The sequence below is a fragment of the Lynx canadensis genome, chromosome F2 (genome assembly GCF_007474595.2).
Source record: "Lynx canadensis isolate LIC74 chromosome F2, mLynCan4.pri.v2, whole genome shotgun sequence".
Lineage (NCBI taxonomy): Eukaryota > Metazoa > Chordata > Mammalia > Carnivora > Felidae > Lynx > Lynx canadensis.
Genome location: NC_044320.2, coordinates 60062582 through 60088921, shown reverse-complemented (window position 1 = coordinate 60088921; position 26340 = coordinate 60062582). Strand labels below are relative to the sequence as shown.

Below are 26340 nucleotides of genomic sequence, written 5' to 3'. Positions count from 1 at the left end.
GAAAAATGACAATTTGTTAAAAATGAGAAATACTAAAGTCTGATAAAAATCAGCCAATTTTCCATAACAGTTTAATAGCATTTATACTACTATACAATTTTCATAACTCAACAATGCTACACATTCACCTTCTACAATGCAAAAATTATTAGCAGCACAGCAAGCATAATGTTACAATTTTATAGTGAAAAATTTTAATAGCATAGGCTTTTAATATATTAAAATGTGATTAAAATGGTAAGTATAGGGGCACCTGGGTGGCTCAGTCAGTTAAGTATCTGACTCTTGATTTCTGCTCAGGTCATGATCTCGCACTTTGTGAAACAGAGGCCTCACATAGGACGCTGCGCTGCCAGCTTGGGATTCTCTCTCTCGCTCCCTCTCTGCCTTTCCCCTGCTTGCACACTCTCTCACTCTCAAAATAAATAAACATTTTTTAAAAATGGTAAGTTTATAGCTCTGTATACTTGTTTGGTTAGAAAACCTGATCTAAATCCTTTAAGAAAAGTACCAACTAATGACATGATGTTAAACTTACATTCCATTAACTTTGATTCTCTGCTTCATAAAAAGAACATGCATCCAGTAAAACATTTTAATATATAACTGAGGTTTTGGTGTGAAAGGTATGCAAATGCACGAAGGATCTCACTTAGGTAAAGCTTTATAACTAAAATTCAAAGGTTTAAACTTATTAAATTTACAACTAATTAGTCCTAGTTGTAACTGTTTGTTTTACAAAATGGTTAGAACTTTATTTTGAATAGATATTCCTCTATCTAATCAGAAATCTTATTAGTATTAACTACTTCACAGAGTAGAGCAATAATTAAAAGTTAGACCAAAATTTTAATAAAGCATTTATCAAACTACAAAACAAATTGGTCTATAAAAGTTGAGATCCACAAATTAGCTTTCTATCTAACTTTTTAGAAAAGTCAACATTGCAAAAAGTGAGAAATACATACACTGTTGCACAGGTATACATTTTCAAGAGACCTAAGAATGTCCTCCCTGAAGATATTTTGAAATAGGCTTCAAGTCAGTTAGGTGGCTGGAACAGAAGTCTACTTAGAAGTAAATAAAATTAATGATAATGGGCATTGAGGAGGGCATTTATTGGGATGAGCACTGGGTGTTGTATGTAAGCCAATTTGACAATAAATTAGATTTTTAAAAACTTTTTAAATTAAAAAATAAAATATTTACCTCATATGCAAAAAAATAATTAAATTACATTAATGATAATGGATTTCACAATCTAAGTCTTGACCATTTTGAGACAGCAACTGCCCTATGATGGTTAGGATCCTGTTTGGACATCTCTGCCACTTACTGATAGCTATATGACTTTGAGAAAGTACCGAAAACTCACTTTCCTAGACAGCAAAACAGAAATAATAGTTGTTTTTATACTACTATATAATAGTATGAGTTGAATGAGATGATGCAAGACACACAATGACAAGAATCTATTATTATTCTGATTAAAAACAATTTGTTAAAACATCATCAAATTATGAAAACATTGATACAGTTTTTATAAACCCTTTTTCACAGCCTTCCAAACTAAAATATTCTAGCTTAAAATGTTCTAGGGGCACCTGGGTGGCTCAGACAGTTAAGAGTCCAACTCTTGGTTTTGGCTCAGGTCATGAATTTCACAGCTCGTGGGATCAAGCCCTGCATCAGGCTCTGCACCCACAGAGCCTGCTTGGGATTGTCTCTCCCTCTCTCTCTGCCTCTTCCTTGTTCTCTCTCTCTCTCTCTCAAAAAATAAACTTAAATCTTTTAGGATACACTGATTTTATTCATACAAATAGACTTCTTTAACATTCTGTAAGAAACATGTATTTGTTATGTTTTCCATTGACTTATAACATCAGAAGTTTGTTTCCTCTGAAAAATTCCCATCTGTGATATAAAAAAACATTTTTGTCATATTTGTTTTGGAATATTCTATTTTTGTTGATATGAAATTTGTTTACATGTAATTCTCCATAACTTTGGTAAGTAACACTGGTAAACAGATATTTAACAGTACCAGCACAGGCAACAAAAAGTAGATATACTCTATTCTTTTTGAGATATACCCTACTTTTTATATCTTTATAAAATGTCCTCTCTGGGACTTAAATCTTTACACTATATGAAAATAATGTAGCTCAGACTTTTCAATCAACAAGCAAAAATCCCTGTCCCAAAAGAACTCAGAAGGGTACAAGAAACAGATACATATAATAAACAAATACAATACTACAATGTAAGTGCTACAATAAGGCTGTTACAGGGACTTCTTAGGTGGAGGAGGGATTAAAAGGCAGGTTTTAAGAGGTGGTGATTATATTAAAGAAAGTGGGAATTCACCAAGCTAGCAAGGGGAGAAGAGAGAAAGACAATCCAAGCCTGTCTAAGCACACATGCAGGAGAAAGCACAGAAAACATCACATTCCATCAAATACAAGTAGATCATTAGCAGAAAACAGAATGCATAGAAGGAAAGCGCAGAAAAAACTGACCAGAATCCATCAAAACACCAAAAGTTTCCTAAGCCAGAACTCACAATAGCAACATTTTTAAAGTAGTTAAATTGCAGCCAGAGCTGTTGCTAATAAAGTCTTGGTCTACCTCACCTGCCAAGGCAAGTCTCTCCACAGAAGAATCCGTTTCCATCCCTGGTCCCAGAAATGACTTGGACACAGTGTCTATGTCTCTTTGCTGGCTTCCCTTCCCCTATGCCCTGCTATTGGAAGTGACTCATCCTAATTCCCAAGTAAATAAAGGGGGGGAAAAAAAACACAGAGTCAAAAAAGCAAAGATATTTACCTTCTACAGGTTCTTGCCTTCTAGGAGAAATAGAATTACTTATCCATATTTATAACTAAAACAAACCTTATAACTTCAAATTAGACTATAACCTAAGGTTGTCCAAGCAAAATCACTATAAGAATCAAACTCCTCTGACATAATTGCCTATTAGGGAAAAATTTAAGTTCCTACCTCATATGAACACAAAAATAAATTCCCTAAGTATTAAAATGCAAATATAAAAATAGGGCAAAAGCACAAGAAACTTTGGCTAAATACTTGTCATAATCCTGTAAGGCAGAAGGCTTTTCTAGATAAGAAGAGAAACCTAGAAGCCACAGTGGGATAAACTGACAGATTTAACAACATAAAAATATAAAACTTCCATAGAGCAAAACGTACCATAAATGATGCTAAAAATGTCTACAAACTGGAGAAATACTTGCAACATGTAAAGAAAAATTGTTTAACAACTATAAAATACAAAGATGATATGAATCGATTTTTTAATCCAATAGGAATAGGGACAAAGGTATGCACAATCAACTCACAATATAATTTGAGTGAACACATCTATTCAAAAAACTAACGTCTAAACAAATAAAAAATCGAATTCCAGTGAAATGTAACTTACCATATTAAACTGATATATATGAAAAAATGATCATGTAAGTATTGGCCAGGATGTGGGAAAATGGATGCAAACTCTACTGATGCAAATATAACTTAGTACAAACCTTCTAGTGAGCAATCTGACAATACTGTTTATAGTTTCATTTGCATCTATCTTTAAAACAGCAATTCTACAGACTCACATAAAATATACACAGTAACAATCTGTATAGCAAGACTGTATTACCAAGAATTATAAACAAGCTAAATATTTACCTATCAATAAGTAATTAAATAAACTACAATGGGATGTGCAACCTTGCAAAGATGAGGTACAGAGCTTATGCACTGACATGGGAAACATTACAAGAGGTCAGAAGAAAAACAGATACAACAGCCTACTGTCTAGTCTTATTTTTATTTTTTTACATCAAACATGTGCCTGTGTATTAAGGGAGAAATGGAACTGGCAGGGAACAGAGGGACTCTTCACTTTCTACTTTCAAGTATCCCACTGTTCTACCTTCTTTACACTAAACATACAGATTAAGCTTTGTATTAAAGAAGTTATTTTACAAAGTCATACCAAAAGTAGGGAATGATTTATAGTGTAAAAGTCTTAGACTCTAATTGTTGTTGTCCTTTCTAGTCTTTATAGGGCCACCACGGTTCTGTAAACAAGAAGATGCTCAAGAACCTAACTTAAAGCAGGCCGTGTCATGTCTACAATCCCTAACTTTTACAAAGGAAGCCACCTTGGGATTTAAACACAGCTAAAATATGGTAGCCTTACCAACATTTGATATGGTTAGCCTTCATAACTTTAGTTATTCTAATAGCTGTGTAATGGTATCTCACTGTGGTTTTAATTTGCATTTCCCTACTGACTACTGATGTTGATCATCGTTTCATCTTTGACACACTCTCTGTATTTATCCTATAGTGAAGTGTCCACCTGAATATTTTACCCATTTTTAATTAGGTTATTTTTCTTATTGTTTTATTTGTAGAGTTCTTTATATAATCCAAATATGAGTCATTAATCAGTTATATGTTTCACAAAGATTTTCTCCCACAATGTGTCATCTCTTTTCATTCTCTTACCAGTGTCTTTCGAAGAGCAGACTTTAATAAAATCCAGTTTATCAACTTATCCATTTATATATTATGCTCTTGGTGTTGTATCTAAGAAATCATTACCTAGTTCAGGTCTCTAAGATTTTCTCCTAAGTTTTCTTCTACAAGCTTTATAGTTTTAGGTTGCACATTTAAGTCCCTGAGCCATTTTGAATTAATTTTCATATATGTTGCAAAGTATGGATTCAATTCCATTTTTTATATATCAATATCCAATGCTCAAGCAGTATATGTGAAAAACACTTGTATTTTTTCCACTGTATTGCTTTTTATGGCTTTGTCAAAATCAATTATTTACATCTAAGTGGGCTTACTTCTGGACTACCTCTTATGTTTCATTGATTTATTTGTCTATCTTTATGCCAATGCTATTTTTACTGCAGCTTTATGGTATTTCTTTTTTAATTTTTTTTTACCATTTATTTTAGAGAGACAGAGAGAGGCAGAGCATGAGCAGGGGAGGGGGAGAGAGAGAATCTGAAAGCAGGCTCCAGGCTCTGAGCTGTTTGTTAGCACAGAGCCTGACGCAAGGTTCAAACCCATGAACTGCAAGACCATGACCTGAGCTGAAGTCAGACGCTCAACCGACTAAGCCACCCAGGCGCCCCTATAGTATTTCTTGAAATTAGGTAGTATTGTCCCCCAACACTGTTCTTTTTCACATTTATTTTGGCTATTCTAAATTCTCATATTTACATATGAATTTTATTTTAGGCAAACATGCCTGCAAAAATTAGAGAAGTCCCTTGAATCTATAGATTAATTTGGTGAAAATCAACATTTTAACAAAGTTGAGTTTTCCAACTCATGTACAAGATATACAACTAATTCTCATTACTGGAATAATAATATCTAGTGATAATTATGTTCTAGAATGTCACCATGAACAGTGAATTATCAAATACCAAACCATTGCTGCTAGGGGAAAGACAGGTTCCTACATACCTCTGGTCATGACATTGTTCTCAATCAATACATAACCTAGTTTTATGTGTGTTTCTGGTTGAAGACCCCCTATCTAGTATATATCGTTGATTCATTAACACTAAACTCAGAGCTGACAGCACTGTAACCTTTGCCTGAACAAAGCTTATCTAAATACATGTATCTTCTCCATAAGGTACATTACAACTTTCTTATGCTTAGGAAGACTACAAAGCACTTCCATGCTTAGGAGCCATTTTAAACAGCTAAATCACCAACAAAAAAACCCACAAAAATGCTAAAAATGTGGCACTAAATAAACCAAGGACACCTGCTTAATGCATGACAGCTAGAACAAGAAAACAGAATGTCACCTTGTTCATCCTGAATTCAGACTGCGCATATCGGGCAACTCAAATTTTGTGCCACTCTGCAAAGCACTCCAAGTATTGATTTGGGGATTAGAAATAAATTTCAGCAAATAGGTCAACTCAAAACACAGAATCTGTGGAGCGCCTGGGTGGCTCAGTCGGTTAAGCGTCCAACTTCGGCTCAGGTCATGATCTCATGGTTCCCTGGTTCGAGCCCCACATTGAGCTCTGTGCTGACAGCTCAGAGCCTGGAGCCTGCTTCAGATTCTGTGTCCCTCTTTCTGCCCCTCACCCACTCGCACTGTGTCTCACTGTCTCTCAAAAATAAACATTAAAAAGAAAATACAGGGGCGCCTGGGTGGCTCAGTCGGTTGAGCGACCGACTTCGGCTCAGGTCATGATCTCGTGGTTTGTGAGTTCAAGCCCCGCGTCAGGCTCTGTGCTGACAGCTCGGAGCCTGGAGCCTGCTTCTGATTCTGTGTCTCCCTCTCTCTCTCCTCTCCCCAGCTCATGTTCTGTCTCTTTCTGTCTCAGAAATAAATAAACATTTAAAAAAAATTTTTTTAAATAAAAAATAAAAAGAAAATACAAAATCTGTGAATAAGGAACAACTGTATCTCTCTATTTCAGTATCCTTCGCTTTCTCTCAACAGTATTTTGTAGTTCTCAATTTTCTTTAACATATTTTGTTAGATTAATCAGTATTTCATATTTTTGTATTGTTGTAAATGGTATTTTTTACTTGAACTTCTGATTGTTCCTTGCTACTTTATAGAAACACAACTGATTTTTGTATATTAATCTTGTATCCTTAAACTCATTCAACTGGTGCTAATAGTATTGTGAGATTTTTACATATACAGTCAGGTCATCTGTGAATAAGGATAGTTTTATTCCTTCCTTTCTCATGTGAATAACATTTTTTTTTCTTCCCTGATTGCACTAGCTAGAACCTCAGGGCAATATTCAATAAGATGGTAAAAGTAAACATCTCTCTCTTCTTCCTTATATCATAAAGAAAGTATTTAACCTTTCACCGGTAAGTACAATGTCAGCAAATTAGGTTTGTCATGAATGTCCATTATCAGATTGAGGAATCCCACTTCTATTCTTAGTTTTGTAGAGGTTTTTGTTTTGTTTTGTTTTTTTCAATCAGGAAGGTTACTGGATTAGTCAAGTGATTTTTCCACACCATGATTTTTACTTGTTAGTTTGTAAATATGGTGAATTATATGGGTTTTTTTGAATGTTAAACCAACCTTGCATTCCTGGGATAAACCCCAAGTGGTCATGACATATTAACCTTTTAATACACAATTGAATTTGATTTGCTGAAATTTGGCTTAAATGTTTTGCATCTATGCTTGCAAGTAGTATTATTCTAAAGTTCTCTTATAATGTCTTTGTCTGGTTCTGGTTCCCCAGCAATGCTGGCATCATAGGCTTTGGAAAATATTCCCTCCACTTCAAATATTTTAGAAAAGATGATATAGAAATGATAGTATTTCTTCCTATAGTGTTTTGTGCAATTCACCAATGAAACTAGTTGGACCTGGAGTTTTCTTTGTGGGCAGACTTTTAACTACAATTTCAATTTCTTTAAATCATAGGGAGCTATTCAGATTATCTACTATTTTCTTCTGCTTCCTTTGAGATTAAATTACTCTTCTTTTTTCTAGTTTTTTAAGATAGAAGCTGAAGTCATTTGAGATTTGTCTTCTTTTCTAATACAGATATTTAGAGCTATAGATTTCCCTCTGTTTTAGCATTATCTTTTAAAATGCTGTTTCTATCCTCATTCAGTTTAAAATATTTACCAATTTCTTTTTTGAGTTCTTCTAACAATGGATTATTTATAAACATGCTATTTAATTTCCAAACATTTGGGAAATTTTCCAAGGATCTTTCTATTAATGATTTCTAATTTAATTCCACTGTGGTCTGGGAGATTCTTTATGAATTCAATCCTTTTGAATTTATTGACACTTCTTTTATAGCCCAATCTTGGTAAATATAGTCTACCTTGGTAAATGTTCAGTGTAAACTTCTGAACAAATGTATTTTCTGCTCTTCTTGAGTAGAGTGTTCTCTAAATCCAGTTAGGTCAAGTTGAATTGAATTCTCAACTCAACAACTCAACTGTATCTTTGGTAATTTTCTGCCCACTTGTTATATCAATTATTGAGAGGGGTGACTGAAATCTCTGGCTATAATTGTGAATTTCTCTTTGCATTTCTGTTCATTTTGTTTTGCATGTTTTGAAGCTCGGTTTAAGTGTATAAACATTAAGCCTGCTATGTCCTCTTGATTAAATGACCCCATTATTATGAAATGATCTTCTTTACCCCAGATAATACTGAAAGTTCCTTCGTCTGAAATTAATAAACTCAGTCCAAGTTTCTTTCAACTAGGTTAACATGTTACATCTTTTTCTACTTTTTTACTTTTAATCTATTTGTGCTTATAGTTAAAAGTACTTCTTATAGCCAAGTAAATGGTTGGATCTTTTTATTCAATCTTGGCCTTTAAATAGGGATGTTTAGAATATTTATATTTGTACTTAATATGGTTATTCATTATAACATATCATCTTACTATTTATTTTATACAGTATTTGTCCCAAATGATGTTTTTTCCCTTTTCATGTTGTCATGACTTCTATTGTATTAATTTCTGCATGATTAAATTCTACTTTGGCTTATTAGTTATGACTGTTTTCCTATTTTAGTGGCTGCATTAGAGTTTACAATATAGATCTCTAACTTACCACAGTCTACCTTTAAATGATCTACCATCTAATGTAGAGTATAAGAATCTCTATATTTCCTTTTTTCCCTCAGCCTTCACGCTGTTTTCTGGCATTTTACTTTTATGTATGTTATAAACCATACAATAGCTTGTTAATATTTTTACTTTAAGCAAATATATTTTAAAGAGATTAAATAAGAAACAAATTTTAGGGGCTCCTGGGTGGCTCAGTCAGTTGAGTGACTCTTGATTTTGGCTTAGGTCATGATACTAGGGTCATGGAATCAAGCCCCATGTCAGGCTCTGTGCTGAGCATGAGCCTGCTTGGGATTCTCTCTCTCTCTGCCCTTCTGCCCCTCTCCCCCATTCACACTCTCTCTCTAAAATAAAATCCTTTAAAAAAAAATAACAAATTCCATATATTTACCCAAGTAGTTACCATTTCTTGTGGGTCTTTTGGCTTTGTTTTTATTTTTATTCAACTGGTATCACTTTCCTGCTGTCTGTAGGACATACTTTAAAATCTTCCTTAAGGGGGGGGAAGAGGATGTTAGCAATTAATTTCCTCAGCTTCTCTGTGTTTGAAAATAAATTTTCAACATGTTTGTTTCTGAAACATATTTTTGCCAGGTACAGAATCCTAGGTTGATTTTTTTCATCTTTCAATACATTAAACATATTATTCCACTGTTTTCTTGCTTATATTGTTTCTGACAAGAAATCTAATGTCATCTTTATCTTTGTTCCTATGCACACAACTTGATCATGTCTATTTTTTCTCTGACTTTTAAGATTTTCTCTTTATCATTTTTATTTGGTAATCTGATTATGATAAGCCTCGGGGTAGTTTCCTTTATATTTCTTAAACTTGGTAGCTCATTGAACTTCTTTATGGTTGTATCTTAATAAAATTTATTTGGAAGGTTCTGGTTTATGGTTTCATCTTAATAAAATTTATTTGGTGGCACATGGGTGGCTCAGTCAGTTAAGTGTCCGACTTCAGCTCAGGTCATGATCTCATGGTTCATGGGTTCGAGCCCCACACTGGGTTCTGTGCTGACAGCTCAGAGCCTGGAGCCTGCTTCAGATTCTTTGTCTCCCTCTCCCTCTGCCCTTCCCCCACTTGTGCTCTGTCTCTCTCTGTCTCTCAAAAATAAAACGTTAAAAAAAAGTTTAAAAAAATAAATAAAAATAAATAAACATTAAAAGGTATTTGAAAAAACTTATTTGGAAAGTTTTTGGCAACTACTTCTGGAAGTATGTACACACTTAATCTTTTTCCTGCAAGATCTAATCTGTGATTTATCTCATCCACTATACTTTTCATCTCAGATGTAGTTTTTATCTTTAAAAGTTCTATATGGATCTTTTTGCATCTTATATGTTTCTTACTTTCTGAACATATGGAATATAATTATAACAAATAGTTTTAAAATCCTCCGCTAATTCTATCATCTGTATCAATTCTGTGCCCCCATGATAGATTATTCTCATGTTTTTATGTTCCTGTGCATCTATGGGAATCTTTAACTGAATGACACGCACTTGTGTGCTGGTGTTTCCCAGCCCTATAAATATTCCTGAACTTTGTTCTGGGATGCAGTTAAGTAACTTGGAAATATATTGTTTCTTTCAAGACTTGCTGTTATAATTTGCAACTCAGTTCCAGAGCAACATCTCCTCAACCAGGGGAATGTGGCAAGCTCCACACCTCAGTTGCCACTGCTTGTGCCACATCCTGGTAAGTCTCTCAATGCAACAGACTAGGGCAATTGCAGGCTCACCTCCCTTGTTTCTTATCACTCAGAGATCCCTGACTCTCATTGCTTCACATGCAGTGTCTTCAGAACTGTTATTTTATGTATTTAGTTTTATGGAACAGGGAGTTGTTTCATGATAAGTATAAATAAAGTCCCTATTACTACATATGAGCCAGATGCAGTCTGTACTTTTAGTCTATCTTTATCTTTATATTCAAAGTTTCTCAACACCATATATTTGACAACTGCTTTTCTAGCCAATCTGAGTATCTGCCTTTTAACTAGATTTAGATCATTTATATTTAATGTAATTATCAAAAAGAGATCTAAATATACTATTTTGCTATTTTTGTTTCATCTCCTGTTTATTCCTTTTTTCATCTTTACCTACTTTCTTGTGGACTGATTAGGTTTTAATATTCAATTCATCTCCCCTATAGCTTATAAGTTATTTTTCTTTTTTTACAGCAATTGCTCTAAAATATACACACTTCAAATAAATATTATGCCCCTTTGTATATGGTATAAGGACCTAACAATACCATACTTCCCATTCTCCTGTACCATTCTTTATGCTACTGACACCAATCTACTTCTATGTATACTATAAGCCACCAATTCAGTTATTACTTTTGATTTAATTAATCAACTCTTTTGAAAAGTTTAAAAATGCAGAAAATGTCTTACATTTACTCCATATTTTACCATTTCTTACACTCTTCATTCCTTTTCACAGATCCAAATTTCCATCTGTTAGTAATTTTTCTTTTGCCTAAATAACTTCAAGACCTCTTGCAGTGCAAGTCTGCTAAAAATAAATTCTCTCAAATTGTTTCTCAAATCATATACCTGGATAAGGAATTGACACCTATAATACATAAAGAACCCTTACATCTCAACAACAAAAAATAAATCCCAATCAAAAAATGGGGGAGTCTTTTGGGTTTTCTATGTATAGTATTCTGTCATCTTCAGGTGGTGACCATTTTACTTATTCCTTTCCAATTTGGATGCCTTTTATTTCTTTTTCCTGCTAATTGCTGTGGCTAGGATTTCCAACACTATGTTGAATAAAAGTGGTGACAGTGGGCATCCTTGTCTTGTTCCTGATCTTAGAGGGAAAGCTTATAGCTGTTCACCACTGAGTATAATGGTAACTGTGTGTTTACTATATACGGCTTTTGTTATGTTGAGGTACATTACCTCTGTAGCCACTTTGTTGAGAGTTTTTATCACAAATGTTTAAATGTGTCAAATGCTTTTTCTGCATCTATAAAGATGATCATGCAATTCTTTCCTTCATTTGGTTAATGTGCTGTACCATGTTGGTTGGCTGATGGATGCTGAACCATTCCTTGCATCCCTTGAATAAATCCTACTTGATCTTGGCTTATGATCCTTTCAATGTATTGTTGCATTCAGTTTGCTAACATTTTGTTGAGAATTTTTGCATCAATGTTCATATCAGTGATGTTGCCCTATAATTTTTAAAAATCTTTTATATGGTATCCATGTCTGGGTTGTTATCCAGGTAATGCTAGCCTCACAAAATGAGTTTGGAAGTATTCCCTCCTCTTCAATTTTTTGGAAGAGTTTGAAAAGGATAGGTGTTAAATCTTTCTAAATTTTGGTAGAAGTCACCAGCAAACTACCTGGTCTTGGGACTTTGGCTTGTTGGGAAGTTTTCCATTACTAATCAATCTCAACATAACTGGTTCATTCAGATTTTCTATTTCTTCATGATTCAGTCCTGGAAGATAGTTGTTTCTAGGCATTTATCCATTTCTTCTAGGTTGTCCAATTTGTTAGCATATATTTCTTGTTAGTCTCTTACCCTTTGTACTGTGGTGTCAGTTTTAATTTCTCCTCTTGCATTTTGATTTTGATGATTAGAGCCTTCTCTTTTTTCTTGGTCGTTAGTCTACCTAAAAGTTTGTCAATGTTATCTTTTCAAATAATCAGCTCTTAGTTTTATTAATCTTTTCTATTGTTTCTGTCTCTTTCATTTAGTTCTGCTCTGATTGCTATTATTTCTTTTCTTCTACTAACTTTGAGAGCTTTATTTGTTGTTTTTTTTTTTTCCAGCTCCCTTAGGTGCAAAGTTAGATTATTGGAGATTTTTGTTTCTTGAGGTAGTCCTATATTCCTATAACATTCCCTCTTAGAACTGCTTTTGCTGTATCCCAAAGATTTTGGTATATCATAGTTCTATTTTCATTTATCTCTCAGAATTTTTCTTATTTCTTTGATTTCTTCAATGGTCGTTGGGTAGCATGTTAACCTCCCCATTTTCAAGTTTTCTTCTTGTAATTGATTTCTAGTTTCATACCATTGTAATCAGAAAAGATGCTCAATAGAATTTCAATCTTTTTTAAATTTACTGAAGCTTAACTGGTGGCCTAACATGTGATCTAACCTAAAATGGCCTATGTGCACTTGAGAATAATGTTTGTTGTTGCTTTTATATAGAATGTTCTGTATATATTAAATCTATATGGTGTCATTTAAGGCTGAGGTTTCCTTATTAATTTGCTGTCTGGATGATCTATTCATTGATATAATGGGATGTTAAAGTCCCCTACTATTTCGGTATTGCTATCAATTTCTCCCTTTAGATCTGTTAATATTTGCTTGATAAATCTTGATGTTCCTATGTTGGGTCCATATATATTTACTATGTCTTCTTTTTGGATTGACCCCTTTATCATTATGTAATGTCCTTCCTTGTCTATTACTATAATTTTTGTTTTAAAGTCAATTTTCTTTGCTAAAAGTGTAACCGTACTGCTTTCTTTCATTTTTTTTAATAAGCTCTATGCCCACCATGGGGCTTGAACTCATTACCCTAAAATCAAGAGTTGCATGCTCCACCACCTGAGCCAGCTAGGCATCCTTCCAGGTTTCTTTTAATTCCTATTTACATGGAATATCTTTCTCTATCCTTTCATTTTTAGTCTGTGTATGTCCTTATTTCTGAAATGAGACTCTTGTAGGCAGCATATAGATGGGTCTTGCTTTTTTTTTTTTTAAATCCATTCAGCCACTGCATCTGTTGGTTGGAGAGTTTAGGCCATTTACTGAAAGCAACTATTGATAGGTGTGTACTTTTTTCAATTTTGTTCAGTCTACTGGCTGTTTTCATAGTTCCTCTGTTCCTTTCTTCTTTCTCTTCCATTGTGGTTTGATGGCTTTCTTTAGTGTTCTGTTCATCTTCCTTCTCATTCACTTTTGTGTATTTATTGTAACTTTTTGTTTTGTGGTTACCATGAAGTTCATATATAACTTACTATGTATATAATGGTCTGCTTTGAATTGATAGCAATTAAATTTGCACCTATTCCAAAACACATTTTCTCCACCCTGCCCACGTTTTATATTTTTGATGTCATGTTTTACATCATTTCATTCAGTCTTTAACTTATTACCATAGTTTTATTTAATTTTACTATTTTTGTCTTTTTTTTTAATTTTCTTTTTACATTTATTTTTTGAGAGACACAGAGAGACAGAGCACAAGTTGGGGAGGGGCAGAGACAGAAGGAGACACAGAATCCATAGCAGGCTCCAGGCTCCGTGATGTCAGCACAGAGCCCAACGTGGGGCTCGAACTCACAAACCGTGAGATCATGACCTGAGCCAAAGTCAGATGCTTAACCGACTGAGCCACCCAGGTGCCCCTATTTTTGTCTTTTTTTAAGCTTCAAACTTGCTTTGTAAGTGATTGATCCACTACCTTTACTATATATTTACCTTTTCCAGAGAGATTTTTACTTTCATACATTTGCTTGTTATTGCCACCTCTTTTCAGTTTAGAGAAGTCCCTTTAACATTTCTTGTAAAGCTGGTTTAGTAGTGATGAACTCCTCTAGGTTTTGATTATCTGAACAATTCTTAATCTCTCCTTCAATTCTGAATGATAACCTTACCAACTAGAGAACTCTTGGTTGGCAGTTTTTTCCACTCAGCACTTTGAACATGTCATGCTGCTCTCTTCTAGCTTGCAAAGTTTCTGCTGAAAACTCTGCTGATAGCCTTATGACATTTCCCTTTTATGTAACACGTTTTCTCCCGCTACTTTGAAGATTCTCTCTCTAATTTTAATTACAATGTACCTTGATGTGGATCTCTTTGGGTTCATTTTATTTGGAATTCTCTCATGGACCTGTATGTATATTTCGTTCCCCAGATTAGAAGTTTTCCACCATGATTTTTTCAGATAAGTTTTCTGCCCCTTTCTCTCTCTTTTCTTTCTAGGACCCAAATAAAGTGAATGTTATTCCACTTGATAGTGTCCGAAAGAAAAATCCCTTATCTTCATTTTCTTAACTTTTTTTTCTTCTTGCTAATGTGTCTACATGACTTCTATTGCTTTGCCATCCAGGTCAATGATCCAATATTCAGCTCATCCAGCTCATACAGTCTGTGTATTTTTCAGTTCAGTTATTTTACTCTTCAGCTCTGTAACTTTTGTTTGGACCTTTCTTACATTGTCTCTTTATGGAAGATCTCACTGTGTTCATCTATTCTTCTCCCAAGTTCAGTGAGCATCTTTATGACCATTACTTTAAATTCTTTATCAGGCTGGTTGTTTATCTCCATTTCATTAATGTCATTTTCTGGTGTTTTATCTTGTTCTTTCATTTGGAGCATATTCTCTGTCTCCTCATTTTGCCTGACTCTTGTTTGTTTCTATGTATCAGGCAAATCAAATCACCTCTCCTAGTCTTGAAGGAGTGGCCTTGTGTAGAAGATGTCATATGTACCTCAAAAGCACAATTCCCTGTGTGGGCTGCCTGCACTGTCTACTGTGGCGGCACCATGTCTCCAGCACAGGGTGAATGAGGCTGACACCTGGCTCAGCTGCATGTGGCTGCGTGTGGCTTTCACCTGGTTGCAACACGTGACTGCACTGTGGGAATGGGCAGGGTTCTCAGCTGGGTGTGCCCACTGTCTCCAGGAATTTGAGATATAGCTGCAAAGTGGTTCCCACCAGCACCAACATTAGCAAGGTAGGATGAGGTCACAAATACGGCACCTACCAATGCCTCCATCCCCAGAGAAAAGTCCCAACAGTTTCCTGACAGACGCTTTAAAATTACTAAGTGGGTCTTCTTCACAGAGGCACTTTTCAAATTGGTATTTTTGTGCTGATCCTGGGGTGAGTACATGTGGGTTCTCCACTCCTATAGTTCTATGGTTTCTCTGGATATAATCCCAGTTGGTTTTCAAAGCCCAGTATTTGCGTGGCTTGTCTCTGTTATGCAGGATCCAAGGACTGGGATACCTGTTATGAATCACTAACCTCTGGTTCCTCAGGGAAAAGTTTTGTATTTTTGAGTTCCCTCCTGATTATATATTACACCTGGAATGTTTTTTTGTTTTGTTTTTTTTGGGTTTTTGTTTTGTTTTGTTTTGTTTTGGCAAGATGATGTTTCTGCCTCTTCTCTCCATCTCAAGGCTGTCTTTTTTGTCCTTTGTTGTAGAAACATATGTTGTAGAAACAATATTCCATATGTAGTTGTTTATTTATTGTGGGAGGAGCAAGTTCAGGATCTTCCTACAGCACCATCTTTAATCATTCTTTAATCATTCTTCCATCTGTAGGCATTTAGGCTGCTTCCATCATTTGTCTATTGTAAATAGTATTACTATGAACATGTGTGTACATATATAGGAGCACCTGTTTTCAGTTCTTTTGGATATACACCTAGGAATAGAATGGCTGGGTCATATACTAATTTTATGTTTAATATTTTAAAGAACTGCCAAATTGTTTTCCACAGGTGAATCATTTTACATTCCCACCAGCAATATACCTTTGTACATTGTTGTACCAACACTTTGCACCCTTGTACCAACACTTGTTACTGTTTTTGCCTTTTATTCTAGTCATCCTGGTGGGCATGAAGTGGTATGTCATTGTGGTTTTCATTTGCTTTTTCCCTAATCACTAACAAGGTTGAGTATTTCTTCATATTGGTCATTTGTGTATCTTCTTTGGAGAATTGTCAATTTCAGTCTTTTGCCCATTTTTTAGTTGGGTTGTTTATACTTCTGTTGTTGAGTTTTCAGGGTTTTAGTTCTTATATTTAAGTCAATGATCCACTTAGAGTTAATATATCTTAAGTTTATTTATTTTGATAGAAAGGTGAGGGGGAGTAGGGGTCAGAGAGAGAGAGAGAGAATTGAGAATCCCAGGCAGGCTCCGCACCAGCAGCAATGAAGCTGACACAGAGCTCAAAGCCACAAACCATGAGATCATGACCTGAGCCAAAACCAAGAATAGGATGCTTAACCAACTGAGCCACCCAGGCACACACCCTCCTCCCAATTTGGAGTTAATATATTAATGCAGTGTGAGGTAGGGATCTAAATGCATTCTTTTGCATGTGGGTATCTAGTTGTCCCAAAACTATTTGTTAAAGAAATTTTTCTTTCTTGCATTGAGTGGTCATGGCACTCTTGTCAAAAATCATCTGTAGATAAAGATAGATAGATAAGATAGATAGATAGATAGATAGATAATTTCTCTCCTCTCAATTCTATTCCATTGGTTTATATGTCTATCCTTATGTCAGTACCACACTGTTTTGATTACTGTCACTTTATTAATATGTTTTGAAATAGGGAAGTATGAGTCTTCCAACTCTGTTCTTTTTTAAGAATAGAGTTTTGGCTATTTGAGACCACTGCAATTTCATATGAATTTAAAAACCTGCTTTTCCAATTCTGCAAAAAGGTCACTAGAATTCTGACAGAGATCTCATTGAATCTGTACATTGTTTTGCATAGAATTGCCACCTCAACAATACTAAATCTTCCAATCTATAAACACATTTATTTAGATCTTCCATTTATTTAGATCTTCTTTAATTTCTTTCAACAATGTTTTATAGTTTTCAGTGTATAAATGGTTCAACTCCTTAAATTTTTGGATATTATTAAATGAACAGTTTTCTTCTTCTCCTTTTTGGATTGTTCACTGCTGGTATACAGAAACACAATTTGACTTTGTGTTTGATCCTGTACTTACAAATTTTCTGAATTTGTTTATTACCTGTAGTGGGTTTTTGTAGATTCTTTGGGATTTTCCATATATGGGATCATGTTATCTGCAAATACAAACAGTTTTACTTCTTCCTTCCCAATTTAAATGTCTTTTCTTTTTCTTGCCTAACTGCTCTGGCTATAACTCCTACCACAATGCTGAACAGCAGTGTAAAATAGGCATCCTTGTCTTGCTTCTGATCATAGGGAAAAGTTTTGTCCTTTACCACTGAGTTGGATCCTTTACCACTGAGTTAGCTATGGGTTCTTCATAAATCCCTTTATCATACTGAAGAATTTCCCTTCTCTTTCTAGTTTTGGAGTGTTTCTATTATAGACAGGTGTTCTATTTTGCCAAAAGCCTTCCATATTAACTGGTGATGTTTGTTTTTTACCCTTCATCCTACTAATGCAGGGTATGATGCAGTTTGATTTTTCTATGTTGAACTGCCCTTGCATTCCCACTTGGGTAAATCCCACTCGGTCATGGTGTATAACCATTTAAATATACTGCTGGATTTAGTTTCTTATTGTTTTCTTGAGGATTTTTACATCTAAATTCAAGGAATATTAATCTTCAGGTTTTTTTGTTTTGTTTTGTTTTGTTTCTCATGGTATCTGTTTGGCTTTGCTACCAGAGTAACGCTGGTCTCATAGAGTTAGGAAGTATTCTTTGTCATCTCATTTTTTGGAAGAGTTTGAAAGGGTTAGTGTTAATTCTTCTTTAAATGTTTGGTAGAATTCACCAGTAATGCCATCTGGTCCTACACTTTTCGTGTTTGGAAGGGATTTGTTATTATTACTATTACTGGTTCAATCTATTTACTTGTTATAGGTCATATTTTCTATTGCTTAAGTTAGTTTTGGTAATCTGTGTTTCTAGGAATTTGTCCATTTCATGTAGATTACCCAAGCTGTTGAAATACAATTAATTGTTATAGTGCTCTCTTATACCCTAAGGTCAGCAGCAACATCCCCACCTTCATTGCTGATTTTAGTTAGGTGTGACTTTGCTTTTTTTCCCCCTTTATCAGTCTGGTTTAGGTAAAGGTTTGTTAATTTTGTTGATCTTTTCAAAGAAAAGATTTTGGTTTTGCTGATTCTCTATATTGTTTCCTATTCTCTATTTCACTTATCTTCCTTTAATCTTTATTATTTTCTTTCTTTGGTTCACTTTGGATTTAATTTGCTCCTCTGTTTCTAGTTTCCTTAAAGTAAGAAATTAGATTATTTGTTTCAGTTCTTCTTTTTTAAATATAGGTATTCACTGCTATAAATTTCCCTGTAAGTACTACTTTTGCTGCATCTCATAAGTTATGGTATGCTGTGTTTCCATTTTCATTTGTTGGTAATAATTTTCTAATTTCCCCTGTGATTTCTTCTTTGACCTATTGGTTATTTATGAGTATGTTGTTTAATTTCTACATATTTTTGAGTTTTCAGGTATTCTTGTAGCTGATTTTGTAGCTTCATTCCACTGTGACTGAAGAAGATACTTTTATGGTTTCATAAATGTTTAAAATGTACTGAGAATTTTTTGTGGCCTAACATATGGACTATCCCTGGAGAATGTCACGTGTGCACTTGAGAAAATGTGTATCCAGCTATTCCTGGCTGTTTTGTGTATGTCTATTAGGTCTAACTGGCTTACACTGTTGTTCAAGTCCTCTATTTCTTTACTGATCTGTCTAGATGCTCTATTCCTTATTCAAGGTGAGGCAAGCATTGTAATTTTTGACTGAATGATACAAACCATAAATTTTACATTGTTGGATTCTGAATTGTGTTGTATTTCTCTAGAGTTGGACTTTGTTCTGATGCACAGTTAAGTAACTTGGGATCACCTGAAGCCTTCTGAGGACTCTTCCCAATGCCTCATGTATTAGAAGGTCTTTAGACTCTAGATGGTCTAGACACAAACTATTCTCAGCTCTGTATGAGTTCCGGAAATTGTTTTCTTCACTGCTTTGCAGTCATTCTTTCCCTGACTTTGAATAAGTCTTGTCATGCATCTACAGATCAGAACTCAGCCAAAAACTCAAGCACCCTCTGCAGATCTCCAAAATGTGTTCATGCTTGAATGCACTTTTTTACTTACCTATATACTTACCCTTCTCCCCCTAAGTATCTTCTCTCTGGCACTCTGCCCTGCAATTCTAACCATCCTGGCCTTCCCAAACACTTATCTTTGTTTCCTAATTTCAATGAAAGTGAACTCTGTTTTGGTTCCTCCTCCTTGCACTGGAGCCTATATAAACAACCTCCAGGCTCTACTGTAAACTAGTGTAAAGAAGGGCTTACCTCATGTGTTTCCATTCTCTCAGGGATCACAGTCTGATGCCACCTGTCGTCCAATGTCTAAAAATCATTGTTTACATATCTATATGTTCTCAAGTTGTTTAAGGAGGAAGAGTATATTATTACTGCATAACAAATTACCCCCAACTTAGAATCTTAAAAAACAAGCATTTATTTTTTTCACACAGTTTCTGAGGTTCGGCAATCAAGAAGCAGCTTAGCTGGGTGGTTCTGGCTCAGGATATCTCATGAGGTGGCAGTCAAGATGCCAGTGGGCCAGTAGTTTACAGCTGGAAACTTGACAAGGGCTGGAAGATCTGCTTCCAAGAAGACTCAGTCACACACTGTTGGCTAGAGGCCTCAGTTCCTTGTTAGCTGTTGGCAGGAGGCCTCAATTTCTCACCACATGGGCCTCTCCATAGAGCTATTCACAACATGGCAGCTAACTACTCTGAATGAGCAAGGGAAGGAAGGGTGGGGGGGGAGCAGCACAGACGGACAGAGAAGAGGCAAAAGCCACAATGTCTTTTATAACCTGTCCTTGGAAATGATCCATTACTTCCACCATATTCTATTGGCCACACAATGTGTGAGAGGATTATACAATGGTATAAATACTAGGAGGCAGGGATCATTGGGCCCATTTTGGAAGCTGGCCACATAGAGGAAGAATCTTGCTATGTCAACACGGCAGAAAGCCAAAGTCCTTCTTACACATTTTAACTCCTTATGTTATTTTTTTAATCCTCTAACTATAGACTGCATCCTACAGCTTCAAGAGAGATGGGCAGATTGTAGATCCTACTCCATAGCCAGACTTGGGGAAAAAATAACTAAGAGTTAAGTAGAAGCAGCTTTTAAGAGAAAAGAATAAGAGTTCTTGATGCCTATGGCAAGAAAGAGGAGAGCACTTATCGCAGACCTGGGCTTAAGAAACGTCCGAGGTGCTTTTCATTCTCCCAAACAACTACTCAACTCTAATGACCAATCTAAATGTCTGCCTCCTTTCTCATCAATCTCCAGAGCTAGACAGCAACGGCATTACGAGTAGCAGTAGCAATAGTACCAGGGTCAATGCTAAGCATTTTGCCTTTGTCAGTTTAATTACTCCTCACAACAAACCTGTGACATAGGTCATCATTATCCCTTAAACTCCAGGTCTTCGTTTCTTGATAATCCTACAGTGGCTTTATGCTTTGCAGTGTATCTTGGTACTTTATTCTTCCTACATAACACCTGGCTTCCTCTCCCACTCTTCTGGCACTGAAATACTGTGCTGTCCTGTCTAACCTCTCATTCTACTTGAGTCAGGACTTAAAGGTTCCTCCAAAACTCCAAAACCAGCAAAACTCTTTCAAAGAAACCACCAGACTAGTGAGACCTCTGTTAATACCCTGCTGCTGGACTCTCCCAGTCCTACTGCTGCCTAATACAGACTTCCCCTTAAACCCAGTGGAAAACATACCCTGTCAATTCTGCCTCACCAATTAATCCCAAAAACTGTGCCTTATTTTAGGCACTCATTGAAAAATATTATTTCATAGCACAAATGCCTTCTTAATTTAAATTTGCTACAGCTTCCCTAGGGGTTCATAATTAATCACCAGAGAGAAAGGTCCAAAATATACCAAACTCCTACTTAGTACAGTACCTGGAAACATAGGTTCCCACTAGTTATTTGTTGAAAAATGAATGAAAAATATAAAGTAATAATTATCAATACTAGCTCAGAAAACTCTCAAGGGGTTATAATCCAAGTAATTTTATTTACAAATAAAAAGGAAAAGTTACCAGTGGACACATATAAACAATTCACAAAAGACAGAACACAAAAGAACAACAAACAGAAGCAAATCATAGAAATGCAAATTAAAATATCACTTTTTGTCAGACAGATTGGCAAACATTGAAAATTTGTCAAGAAAGTAAGAAAACAGGCATTCTAATAAATATAATTTTGTATTTTGGGGATTTATGCATCAAATATCTTTAAAATTTGCATACTCGTTTGACCAGTATTTCCATTTCTAACAAATTAATTACAAGAAAATAATGGACAAAGGAACATACTTATATGTTAAAAAAGAAGGAAAAAAATCACTCTGGCACTAACTATAATACCAAAATCTGTCCAACAATAAGGGTTTGATTAAACAAATTTAGTACTTCCAAACTATGAATTATTAAGTCACTTCAGACTATTATATTATCCCAGTTTTTAAAGTAACATATATTCACATAAAAACATACCTGCATAGGAAAAAAATCTAGAAGTATACACCCCAAAATGCTTAGCAGTGATTATCTCTGTAAAAGAATAGTGGAATTATTTGTGACTGTTTTCTTTTTGTTTATCTCTACTACCTAATTTTTCTACGTGGGTTGCACATGGAAAACACACATTTAGAGCACAATTTAAAGACAGGAGTGCCACTACTGTAACGGAACATGGGACAGTCCCATGATCCCTAAAAATGTCAGGCAGAACTAATATCAAATAAAATATCATATAACTTAACTCAATAGCCTTGTTTTTAATTAGTTCTAGGAACACACATGGAAGAATTTGTTAGTACTCCCCAGGCATCTTAAGACAACAAACAAAATGACCTCTCAAATAAGAATGTAGTATGAATCTGAAAGACAGTGTTGAAAATCACTCAGTGAAAGCCTCAACTGCTTCAACGTGTCAGATTCAATCGCATTTTCATGCCTTTTCACAGTCATCTTGAGACCTCACACTCTAGTGGAAAAGCAGTCACCACGACAATGATAAAACATAAATCACTCATAAGTTTAAGTCTGGCTGAAGAAAAAGTCTTCTCTATAACTTCTATTCCAAATTAGATTAATTTTTCCCCTCAGACTTGAACATTTGGGGGGATGAAACTTAGTCGATAGCAAGAGTCCTGAGGTTGAGTCTAAAAATACACATATGTTACCAGGACAGCGTATACATCTCCAAGCACTGTGTACAATTCCAGCCAAAGCACAGGAAACTGCTTGTGGCCTTGCAGAACATTGCCTAGAATTGTTTATAATGCCTGATTCCACATGACCAGTAGCACCAACAGTAAATCTTCAGTAGGACTAATCTATAATTTTCAGTGATGACGACTGGCATAAAAAGAATGTTTATTTCCACCTTTCTTTGGTGGAATATGAAACAAATTATTCTAATTGTACCCACACAATAGCAGGTATCCATACACTTGGCATCCACCCAAACCTACAACATAGTTTGCGAGTCATGTCACATAAAGCTCCATCAATGCACCCCATGGGATTTGACAGCAACTATGAAGGCACAGAAAGCACTAAGCATGGTACAGCTTCAGATTCCTTTAAACCTACATAGGTATCATCTTTGATGAAAGCAACATTTGTTGCAGGAGAAAATTTTCTAGTACAAGGAGAAAGTCAAAGAATAACTTTGCATAAGAAAGAAATTATATGTTAGTGGCATTTGTGTAAAGCAAGCACAGAATACCTAAAATGATGATACGGTTACGCAGTTATTTTGAAAAGAATGGAGAGTTCCTTGCTTTGGTGACAACCCCAGCACCATCCATGCACTCATTCAGCAAATACATGAAAAACCATATCCAACCAAAACTATTCTAGGACCTGGGGATACAAGAATAAACCAGCAGAGTCGCTACCTTCATGTAGCATACGGTCCCTAACAAGGAACAAAGATGTTAAGCAAACAACTAGATATTTGACTAGAACTGCAAATGTTAGAACATCATTAAATAAAAGGGCAGGGTGCTATGAGAGCAAATACTAGGCTTCAGAGTCAAGTGAGCCAACCACAGCGGACAGAAAGAGAGGCCCAGGCAGGGGCAATCTATGCAAAGCTCCTCCAGCTGGCACGACGACCTCAACCAACCCAGGAACTCAGTCTGGTGTATCAAAGCACTGAGACCATTTCTTGTGCCCATGTTAATTCTGAGATGCATAAAGATACCCAAGTTAAGAGATCGGGTTGGCAACTGCTACATGAGTGCGGAGCTCGGAAGAGAGATCCAGGCGAAGTATAAACTTAGAAGTCACTGGCTGAGAGATGGTGCGTGATGCACAACTGGAGGGTATTACTTAGACAAGCTGAGCAGGACAGGGCGGGGGCGGGCGTGTACCACTTCATTAAATCACACACACACAAAATTCATTACTTCTTGCAATCCAATTCTTTCTCTCTTGACTTACAAATCTGAAATAAAAGTATTTCCTAATATTATACTTCCAACACAATGCCCTATTTGTTCAGAATGAATAAGATGAAATGTATAAAGTTCTTGGAGAAATGCCAAGACCTAAGAAAAATACTTCTTTCAGTGAGTCTAAGACATTATAGGCTAAAGTTTATTTAACAGAGCCTTCCTTCTAGCCTTTTCCAGTGCCCTAGAAAAGGAACTTTTTTTTAACACACTGATAGAACTACTTCACAAGATCTGTCACTAGAAATGCTTTCAGTCTACAGAACTGCCACCTACTGAAGGTAGATCACAATTGTAAGCAGTCTGAACACACTAAGTCTTGGAGGGATGGAACATCAAAAAGAACAGACACACCTTCTGCTCTGCACACTCATAAGTTAACAACTTGCAGAACTGTCACTATGATCCTTAGACAACCTGCCCTGCACAGTCTCCTATGGTGAATATATAGGATGTAATTGCTCTATAAAGCGGTGGCCAGGTTATGGCTATAGAAAAGCTGGGTTAATACGTTCCACAATTTATGGCCCAAGCACCATATAAGTAGGACATGCCTTAACACAAACTCACCTGATTTATTTGAAGCATGTTAAAACAATATTGACCAAACTGCTGTATCCCTCACGGCTCCAAAAACTGGAAAATGAAAATGAAGAAATAAAGTTCAACTTAGTTGGTGATCTCAATGATTAGCACTTTAAACACATGTCCTTGATCAAAATCAAATATAAAATGGAGTAGATCTAGGTCAACATAGAACTTTCTATGATGATAAACATGTTTTATATATCTGCAGTGTCTAATCCAGTAGCCACTAGCCACATATAGCTACCGAGCACTTGAAATGTGGCTAATGCAACAAGAAAGTAAATTTTTGATGTTTTAAAAATTTTGACATTAATTTAAATTTAAATAACCATATGTGACTAGTGGACAGTGCAGAGGTAGGCTGAAAGATGACCCTTCTGGTTCTAAAACAATTCCAGCAAAAGTGGAGCTATTAAAAACAATCTGAAATTTTCAGATTAATATTTAATATACACTCCCCTTGCTCTAGGAAGGTTTTAAACAGCTTTGTTTCCAAGCTCTATAAGACAAATTAAGCCTGAAGAACATACAACACTTACTCTCCTACTTACTCTCCTAGGTGGTATGGAAGAGTACAAAGTAAGATAACCTAGCTGGATTTTTTTTTCTGTTTGTGGTTTTGTTTATCATCATTATAAAAACAGCATGCACAATAAAATTTCACATAAAATTTTCAGGAAAAAAAAAATCACTGTCCTGACATATCCCATTGTTACATTTGGGTTTGTTTCCTTCTGGGTCTGACCTCCCTGCTACAATTATATTTCTTTGCATGTGGCAAATCTCTTCTAAACTTAATTTAAAAATAGATACCAAAGAAGGGCAGAACACCCAAGTCTATGAACAAACAAATCATGGGATCTTACAATGTAAAAAGTTTACATGAAAAAATAAATTATGGGGGCACCTGGCTGGCTCAATCAGTATAATATGAGATTCCTGATCTAGGGGTTGTGAGTTTAAGCTGCACATTGGGCATAGAGGCTACTAAAAAAATAAAATAAAATAAAATAAGAAAAACAAATTATGTACAGACACTACCCTTCAAGAAAATTTATCTAAAAAGCAACAACACAGTCTTGATAAAGAGCAAAAGCACTAAATCCAGTCACTTGGGTAAGAATCTTTTATGCTGTAAAACTTTAATATTAAAATTTCCCTCAGAAACAAAGGTTCTTGATATATACACGTACACACACACACACAGATACACTATATACATATACACACACATAGGTTCTTATATACACACTCTTAGGTATACCGTGTGTGTGTATATATACAGCTACCATTTTCTCAAGATGACAAACTGAGGTCAATTCAAAATGAATTTGAAAGTTTTCAATATACATATGTTATAATAGTGACCTCGGCATCTGCAACAATTTTTATATTTTCAAAAAAAATCATATGTTGTAGAAACAGCACAACGGCTGAGGATCACTGAATGTGAATATTATTCCAAGCTCTTCAGGAGATTACCTTTTGAGCCTTGGCAAACTACTTTGTGTGTCTTTCGAGTTCTTTTTCTTTCTTTCTTTCTTTTTTAAATCTGTAAAAAGTAAACTAAAGTCACTGTGGTAGGCAGCCTCTAACAAATAAAATACAACAGAAATAAGACCCCGCTCACAAGACTGGATTACAAAAAAGATCACAATTTCCACCTTAGGTGTTACCTGCTCTTGTTCTCTCACCTCTCTGCTCTGAAGCAAACTAACTGCCATACTGTGAGCTGCCCTTTGGACAGGCCCAGATGGCAAAGAATTGAGACAGGCCTCTGGCCAACAACCCAAAAGAAATGGAGGCCTTCAGTCCAATACCTCCCAA

General features: G+C 35.4%; 1 protein-coding gene across 1 annotated transcript in view; it reads right to left on the bottom strand.

Moving 5' to 3' along the window:
- Nucleotides 1–26097, bottom strand: part of STAU2 (staufen double-stranded RNA binding protein 2) — a 304556-nt gene extending 278459 nt beyond the window's left edge. Inside the window, 3 exon segments of the mRNA XM_030304456.2 lie at nucleotides 2634–2762; nucleotides 24496–24561; nucleotides 25996–26097. Coding sequence (XP_030160316.1) covers nucleotides 2634–2673 — 40 coding nt within the window. The 5' untranslated portion in view covers nucleotides 2674–2762; nucleotides 24496–24561; nucleotides 25996–26097.
- Between the last annotated feature and the right edge of the window lie 243 nt (nucleotides 26098–26340).